Consider the following 8,937-nt stretch of genomic DNA (forward strand, 5'->3'; position numbering starts at 1 on the left):
AAGGAAGAACGAAGAATTGATGCCTTTGAATTATGGTCTTGGCAGAGAATGTTGGATATACCATGGACTGCGAGAAGAATGAACTCCTCTGTCATGGAAGAAGTGCAGCCAGAGTGTTGCTTGGAAGCAAGGACAGTGAGACTTTGTCTCACATACTTTGAGCATTTTATCAGGAGGGACCAGTCTCTAAAGAAGGACATCATGTTTGGTAAAGTAGAATGTCAGCGAAAAAGAGGAAGACCCTCAGGAGATGGATTGACACAATGACTGCAACAATGGGATCAAACATAGCAACAATTCTGAGAATGGCACAGGACTGGGCAGTTTTGTTCTGTTGTACGTAAGGTTGCTATGAGTCGGAACCAACTCGGCGGCACCGAACAACAACAGAATATCTTTGCATGTTTACACTGATGAAATCTGTGTTACAGATTAACATCTAGTGCACTGTATTCTCAGTAGATTGGCCTTAGCTTTCTGCAGGCTCGCTGGTTATGATTGGGATGCTGCTTTCAGTCAGTGTCATGGTGGTAAGCCTCAGGTTCCAAATTTCCTTCGTCATCTTGCAGTTTTCACTGACTTCAGACTTTCACATAAAATATCTATTTGCAAGATCCATTCATCTTTCTAATTGAAATATGTTGTTATTATTTGCCGTTAAGTCATCTACTTCGTTGAAAATACTAAGATCACAAATTATTTCCACTTAGCTACTACTAAAGTATTTTCTAAAATGTATTCCTTAGGAAGTTAATATATTTTGCAGTAAAGTAAGACTCCCTAGTCAAAATAAATTTTGGAAATAGTGGACCAAACAACATTCAACAAGTATATTTTCCGTTTTACTTTTTCAAGTTCTTCATGTGCCATTATGAATCTCCATGAAGAGTACATAATACTTAGTAGTTACCAAATGTTTTTATTCACGGGATCCTTTTTTGCAGAGCACTTGACAGTTATGAGTTCTTTGGGAATTGCTGAACTCTCCTATCGTAGTTCTTTCCTCCCGCTCCATGCCTCCGTCTCATTCTTTTCTGGTCCAGCCTGCACACTGTTATCAGAGTGATTTTTGGAAAATGGAGTGAGGATCAGGTGCATGGGTTATAAGGCCCCCCCCTTTTTAAATATTTGTTTTAGGTGGCAATATACACGACCAAAAATCCATTCACAGTTTCTGCATGAACAGTCCAGTAACGTTGGTTACATCACATTGTGTCACCATTCTCACTATGTCTGCCCATATTGTTTCATCACCATTAATTTAAGCTCTCTGCCCCTTAAAGTTCTCCATCTGTGCTTTAGACTAGCTATTGTCAGATTAAGCTCATATAGATAATCCTTTACAAGAGAGGTATGCTGGAGGCAAACATTAATTGAGCCAAACTGTTGTTTAGTTTAACAATAGCTTCATGGGATAGTTTCAGTTCAAGTTTAAAGATTATTTCTCAGCATTAATTTTTGGAGTTCTCCCAGTCTTAATGGATTCATTAAGTCTGTTTCTGTATGAGTTTGAGATTCTTTTCCACCTTTTGATCAGGATCCATCTGTTGATCAAAATGTTTGGTAATGGTAATAGGCCACCATCCATTTCTTCTGGTGTCATGGTAATGTAGGTAGTAGTTTATGGAGGAAATTAAACCTGTAGCCCGTTTCCTTCTTTGATTCCTGGGTCTCCTTCCTCTCCTGTTTTATTCAAATACAGATCAGTTTGTGCATCTTGTGTGGCAAGACCTCCCCCCGTCCCCTTTTTTTTAACCAATCCAACTTTATTCCAGATACAATGAGAACTCTTGGTTGTCTTCTCACACCAGTATTTCTGAGACCTCTCTGCTCTTGAACTCCTCCTTCTCTTGGCCTCGAATGCCCCGACCCCATTACCTCATCTCTAAAGCTTTCCCTGATTTCCCAAGGAATTTACCATGACTTTTGCCCTTCTGTACTGTGAGATCATAGTTTCTGTTTAATTCGGTATCTGTTCAGCATATACTTTTTGAGAAGATTTCAATGGAGGTTGTGATTATCAAATTGACTGAAGAAGTTTGGAAAATATCTGACAAATTTTTATATATCTGTATTCTTTTTCTCTAGTGCTCTTTTGAAGATGACAAAGTTCGTTCCTTATTAAAACCTTTAGAACTGGAACTACAAAATACAATCCATACGTACTGTGGAAAAATCTACAAAATATTTATCAAACAACTAACAAAAAGCATAAGAGACCGTTACGATAGACCACCAAAGGAAAGGTGACTCTTGGTGACTGCCAAATCAGCTGAATTAAAAGACAGAATATCAGAGGATAAATGTGAAGGGATAGTCTTGAACAGAGTGTTAAGGAAGGAGTTAGTTATTCACCTTGAGAATAATTTTTTTTTTCCTGATGGGGTTAAATGAGCAATTTTTTTTTTTTTTTATGTTCATGTAATGAAGAATAAGTTAAAATCTTGGACCCCAATAAGAAGACATTTTTGATCTCTGGTGTTTTGTAGCGTTATTTGCTATCATTCCATTATTGATGAAAATATTACTGAATGGTTATAGCCTGCAGACTTGCGTTGACTGTTCTCAAGTAAGAACAGTAGGGGTGTATGGATGGAGAAAATGTACCTCATACCCAATGAAAACACTCAAACTGTGAGTATAGCAATAATTTTATGTCAGCACTAACCTCACTTTAAATGTGTGAGAACAAACTTGTTTACAGGAGCGGAAGAGGTTCTGTTTCTAAAGAAATGTGATGTAACTGATATAATCATTGACAATCTATGTGTGCCTTTATACATTTCATCTCTGTTTTAAAATATTTTTGTGACAATCAAGTTTAAAACTGTTTTTAGATTATAAGTAAGCTGCATGTTTAAAACAGCTGTATAAGAAGGTGAAAGAGTGAAACTTTTGGGTTTTAGTCATTGAGGTTTTGTGTGTTTGTGAAATGTAGTGTCTTATTTTTATTTTGTATATGCTAAACTGTCTTGCCAAAACTCAGATCTAAGATTGTTAAACATGTTTTGGAAGATTTTTATCATTTTAAATGAAAACTTTCAGCTTTACTGGGCATTCTGGAAGCAAAAGATATGAAGTTGATCATAAAGTGAGAACCTTGATAGTGTATATTAATAAGATAGTGGGAAATGTGATGGACCAAAATGCATAAGCTATATAGTCCCTCTGAAAAGTAATTTTAGTTATAATGGAGCAGAAACAAGTGGTCCATTTAAGCTTTTTTCTTCTACCTCAAAATGGCATTGGAAGATATTTTAGAAGAAACAAATATATAGAGCCTTACTGTATGTTAGACAACATCGGTGAAGGATTTGGATTAAGATGATGATTGTAACATCTGACTTACAGAAAAACAGTTTTGACTGAGTTAATGTGCCTATCTTCCATTTTTTTGAACACCACTTAAGACAGTAATTATTTTTAAATCATGAAGACTAGAAAAGTACTACGTCTTGGCATTCTTGACCTGCCAACTAATATAACTGTAGATTTTGGTTACTTAACATGTACTGTGCTAGGGGCACATGTTTCATTTTTTCAAGTGCTATAAGGTCATCGTCTTTTTCTCTCTTCCATATTTTAATGCTTAAGTAGGGAAGGGAAAATCACGAAGGAAAAATATCACTCATGTGAAAATAGCGACGATTGGCTTTATGAAGACACGGTGCCCCCTGTAGAGACATCGAATATGCAGCAAGAAAGGATCAGTACAGTTGTTCCGTGTCTCCTGCAGATCCATCAGGGACAGATTGAGAGAGGGCAGGAGTAAGAAGCTGATAATTAACCCAGCACTCTTAGAATAGATGGATTTAGAGAGCATGATCTGTGCTTCCTTGGCAGAATGCCACGGTGAGTGTAAGAACCTGTGAAGCATGTTGAAATTGAGCCTTCTGAGTAGAAAATGAAAATCCTAGAATTTTGAAGTTTGGAGGGTATATATGAGACCGTTCAGTGGTTCCCGAATGACACCACTGCCCGTGGCTATATGACTCTCATAGGGAGCTTGTTAAGGAATAGATTTTTAGGTTTCATCCTTTGGAGACTCTGGTATATTTTATCTAGGATAGGGTCTGCAAATCTTTTTCTTAATGAAAAGATTTAAACATCACACAGAAGTAGAGTAGTATGATGTTACTTATCACCCAGATCAAACATATTAATATTTTCCCATATTTGCTTCATTTATCCCTTTTTTTTTCTGAAATAGCTTTTCAGAAGCTTCAGACATGATGTTATTTCACTGCTATGAACATGTCATATGAACAGTTTGATGACTGCAGTGACGTGATACCTAACAAAAGTAACAACAGTCCTTTAGTTTCTTCTCATATCCAGCCCTTAAGAAAATTTCCCTAATTTTTCAAATAAATGCTATTTTATAGTTGGTTTGTTAGAATGAGGGTGCAGAAAAAAGTGAAATATTGGTTTATGACTTTTTAACAAGCACCTCAGATGATTTTGATATCAGCTAGTTTGGGAGCCACCAGAGATTATTTTGACCATTTGAAGCCTGAAATTAGGATACCACAACTCTTGGCATAATTGATGGATCATAAAATATGATTCTGAAATATTGTAATAGAAGAAGCCCTTGGGGTTATTAACAACATACGAATTTATCAAGTTCCTTAAGATTTACCGTATTTTATGCAAATAATGTGTACCTTTTACGTTTGTTTGCCAACTGAGCCCTCTCACCCCCAGGTATTTTTGTGAGCACGTTATGCTCATTTTTTTTTTTTTTTTAACAGCAGCATGTTTGAAAAATTTGGCACAGCATTGCTTATGAAAATACCTCACTCCCTCCCCTTGCAGTTGGCAAACATACATAGAAGGTGTGTGTTATTTGAATAAAAATACAGTAATTTCCTCCGTGAATGAAGAAATTATGCCCCATGGGCTCTAATACAATTGGTTGGGACTGTGTAGTGTGTGGTCATAGTTCATGCGATTGGACTGTATACTGTGATCTAACACATGTATCGTGGCTTATTTACACTGTCACACACTCTATGTTGTGGAGCATGTGGAAGGTTCTTCATCTGGCTTATTCAGACCTGATCTAATTGGACATTTTACCACAAACTGGATTATGGTGAAAACTCTCCATCAAAGGATTAGTTTTACCTAAAATTAAGGGTATCATAGAAATTCCATAACAATATTAAAATGAGTTTTCTGCATTTACCTTTAGACAAGGTAACTTTTCCTTGAGCAGTCTCAAGAAATACAGTTCTCAGAGTTAATGAGGTTAAATTATAAATGGACAACATATAGAATGTATCACATTGTTTTTCAGCATAAGTATTCTTTTCATAGAACATAGTATATCTATGCAGTTTATATAAGTTACATATCCTTTGAATCTATATGTTAGAGCAATTCTGACCTCAGAACCGTCTCTGGGCTATAGTATTACCAAAGTGGAACAATTTGAAAAAGTATTCAAACTTGTATGGAGTAGCCAACTTAAAAGAACTTAGAAAACCTTTAGAAAATATCTATTGTGATTTACATTTTAAGGAAGTACATTACATTTTTTCCCCCCCTATGAAGAGTAGTTCATTATGTATAAGGTAACCAAGTTATCTTTGGGCACTTTAGAGCCTGAAACAAGATTTCTGCTTTACCCATGGCTCTGTGTTGCCTCCAGTCAGATGATATTGGTGTAATGGAAAGAACAGGCTGTGAACTAGAGCTGTTTTCTTCTTGGTGATGGACTTCAGGCATCACTTCACTCCCTCTGTGCCTTAGATTTTTAAGTACAATCAATATGCCCTACAAACCTCACAAGAAGATGAGCCTCAGAAGAGGCAGTGGATTTGAAGGCATTCTGTGTGGCTTATCTAATGCCACCTAGTGTTACTGTTTAAGTCCTGTTTTACACTGTTGTTCTCTGTACTGATCATCTATTTACTTAGGTTAAATGCTTTCTGACATATATTATGTCTCCAGTATTAATTTGTTTATATTATGTAAGGAGGAATTTTTAGGAAGAGAAAGTAGAGAAGCAAAGAATAATGTTAAAAGAATGATCAAAAAAGAAGGAAAAGAGAGGAAGTGAGAAAAGGTGAGAGGTAAGAGAAGGGAATAAGAATGAGAATGGCAAATGGCAGAGTAAGAAAAAAGATGGAATGAGTGTAGGAAAATTGGGAAACAGATGGAGAAGAATCTGTCTTAGTAGTCTTCCCAGATGATTCTGATAGGAAGCCAGGTTTGAGAATTACTGCCTGCCTTAAGTGGTAGCTTAAACGATACATCACATCTGTTTATTTCTCACTAGGAATACTCTCAGTTGAACTGTTAGGAATGAATTCAAGAGAGCAGGGGATAGGAGAAATAAAATACTTACAATACAAACTTCTGAAAAAGATACTGAATAATATATTTTACGTTGTTTCCCTTTATTGTAAGTAGCTAACCTTAGTAGTCATCAGAACCTCTTTGACCACTGATCAGTTTTTTAAAATAACTTTTTGGGTTCCTTAGAGTAAATAGAGAAGAAAAGTAGGGGTGTAGTATACCAGGTGTGAGGCCAGTTATCCATTTATTAAATGTAATTTCAAGTGTCTTAAAACAGTAATTGCCTTATTGCATTTTAATATATAATAAAAGTAGATTAAATCATGATTTGTACTATAGCAGTTATCCTTTTTCTGCATTGCCAAAGCAACATTTTTTGCCTGTTAAAGTCTGGCTAAACTATGTTATGATGTTTATTGTTTCTTAATTCATCGATTGTGAAACTAGATCTTTAAAACTAAGTTGTGTAAACTTAAGACAGAAATGTAAAGGGTGGTAAAAGAATTTTCTTTTTTAAAAACTAAAAATGAATATTGATGTTATCCAAATCTCTAGCAATTACAAAATCAAGTGGAAAATATAGATTGCAAACCAATGTCAAACTTACTTTTAAATGGAGATACATGTATTGTCAGCTCTACCAGTAATTTCAAATGATTATTTCTTTAGAATATTCAATAAATTCAGTTTTTAAACAAAAGAGAGCCTTTGAAGATATAGGAAAAAAAAAGATAGAAATGAAAAATTACACTAGTAAATTTTTTTTTTTTAAATACTGTGGTTACTATTTGGAAGATCTGTGATCAGACATTTTAACAAAAGACTTAACTGATATGGAGCCATGAATATGTTTGGTTTATATGTGCAATCTAAATATGTGAGCATATTCACACACATAGCAATGCCTTGTCATAACTGGTGGAGAGAATGCAATGTTATATATTCCATTTTAAAAATAAGTTGACTTTTTGATGGAAAATAACTGTTTCCAACCTTTGTATAAAATCTCTTGAGAGAATATTAGAATGTGGTACAAAATTGATTCAGGTTTTTAGTATTGCTGTAGATTATGGCATCCTTTCAAAACTTAGCAGGACACACATGGATTGTCATCAATATTTGAGAACTAACTGGACCACTGGTTTTTGATGGACGTTGTAGCAGAAGATCCATGAAGGAGATTGGACGTATTGCTCAGATACGTGCACAGATGGTGATTTGCACATGTTCCTGAAATCAGAAACTGGAAAAAGTTTCAGGTGTTTATATCATTCAAAAGCATTTTGCATAAATATACTGATGTTTTAAGTGGTAATAATTCTAAAGCTGCAAGAAGGCATTTTGGTATACTGTGATATGTAAAGATTACTACCCTTAAACTGCTTTTTACCTTAAAGTACCTTATAGTTTTAGAATAATATGGATGTCTTTCTCCAAGTATTTTGTATACCTTGACACTTACTAAAGGGAGTATAAGATAAATTCAAGTCTAACCTGAGAATAATGGAAAATTGCTTTTTTTTTTTTTTTTGGTGAAGTTGAACTCATCTTTTTCTTGAGAAACTAAGTGTTACTGTTACTAAATAAACATTTATCCAATAAATACTTAATTTCTCCCCAAATCATTTGTCTTAATTATTCTAGAAGTCTACAACAATTTTAGAATCTTGAGGGTTTTATTAGGAGAATGTTTAATAACGAGGAGTCTAGAGGGAGGTCACTTCCTGGATTGGCTAATTGAGAAGCTGAACACTGCCATCAAGAACCTGGCTACTTCAGTCTTTCCACTGCCACTTTCACCATGTGTATTTGGTCTCCCAAAATGACTGCCAAAGTTCTAGGTGGAAGGTGACAACCATAGGCAGACAACCAGGTAGGTCCTTTTGATAAGAGGAAGCTTCCTACTGCTCCCACCCACTTCCCCTCATAGCCAAAGCAATGCCTATGTCTAAGACAATCATTTTGCAAAGGGAATAAGGTATCATGGTTGGCTCAGACCATGAAGATTACCTCTTGGACTTGGAAATGGCCTCCCCTTGAGGAAGGAGGCCCTTCAGAGGAAGGGGAGTGACATCAGTGTTCTGGTAGCATGGAAAAAGGTGGTGGCAGGGGGCGGACAGGGGACTTGGGAGCTAGCTGCTGGGCAGGTAGGAGGTCATATGTTATTTTATTGACCCAGCTGTTTCCTAAAATTTCCAAGGGGATCAAATTTCAGATCTAGAGAACAGCACCCTTTCTGAGCCATGGACTTTGTGGAGCAGTTATTTATGAGCTACTGATAACATTAATTTTGCTTTAAAAAGTCTCCATAATGTTATGATCCTAACAGCTTTTATTTTTCCATATTTCATTATTTCATACAGTGTGCTCACAATCATAGTATAAATGGGTTTTAGGAGATTGTTGAGGTGATGACAGGGTTTCCAAGAAGAGTTTTAAAAAGTTTCTTTGAATTCGTGATGAAAATGTATTCATATTTATTAGCAATCTTTGTTTTTAAATTAAATCTTTTTAATAAATTATATCCTCATTGAAACAAAAATTCAAAAAAAAACCAGAAAAATTAAAAATATATGAAGTAAACAGTAAAAGATCCTCCTATCTCCCCACCATTAATAACATTTGGCGTAT

At 35.4% G+C, this 8,937-nt stretch overlaps 1 protein-coding gene across 2 annotated transcripts in view; it reads left to right on the forward strand.

Annotated features, from left to right (window-relative positions):
- GXYLT1 (glucoside xylosyltransferase 1) overlaps positions 1-7,319 on the forward strand; it is a 64,227-nt gene extending 56,908 nt beyond the window's left edge. For both annotated transcript variants that reach the window (XM_064284375.1, XM_064284376.1), the window contains one exon: positions 2,089-7,319. In XM_064284375.1, the coding sequence (XP_064140445.1) occupies positions 2,089-2,250 (162 nt within the window). In that variant the 3' untranslated portion in view covers positions 2,251-7,319. The remainder of the gene's footprint in view (positions 1-2,088) is intronic.
- The last annotated feature ends 1,618 nt before the right edge of the window (positions 7,320-8,937 follow it).

This window comes from Loxodonta africana, chromosome 4, assembly GCF_030014295.1.
Source record: "Loxodonta africana isolate mLoxAfr1 chromosome 4, mLoxAfr1.hap2, whole genome shotgun sequence".
NCBI classification, from domain to species: domain Eukaryota; kingdom Metazoa; phylum Chordata; class Mammalia; order Proboscidea; family Elephantidae; genus Loxodonta; species Loxodonta africana.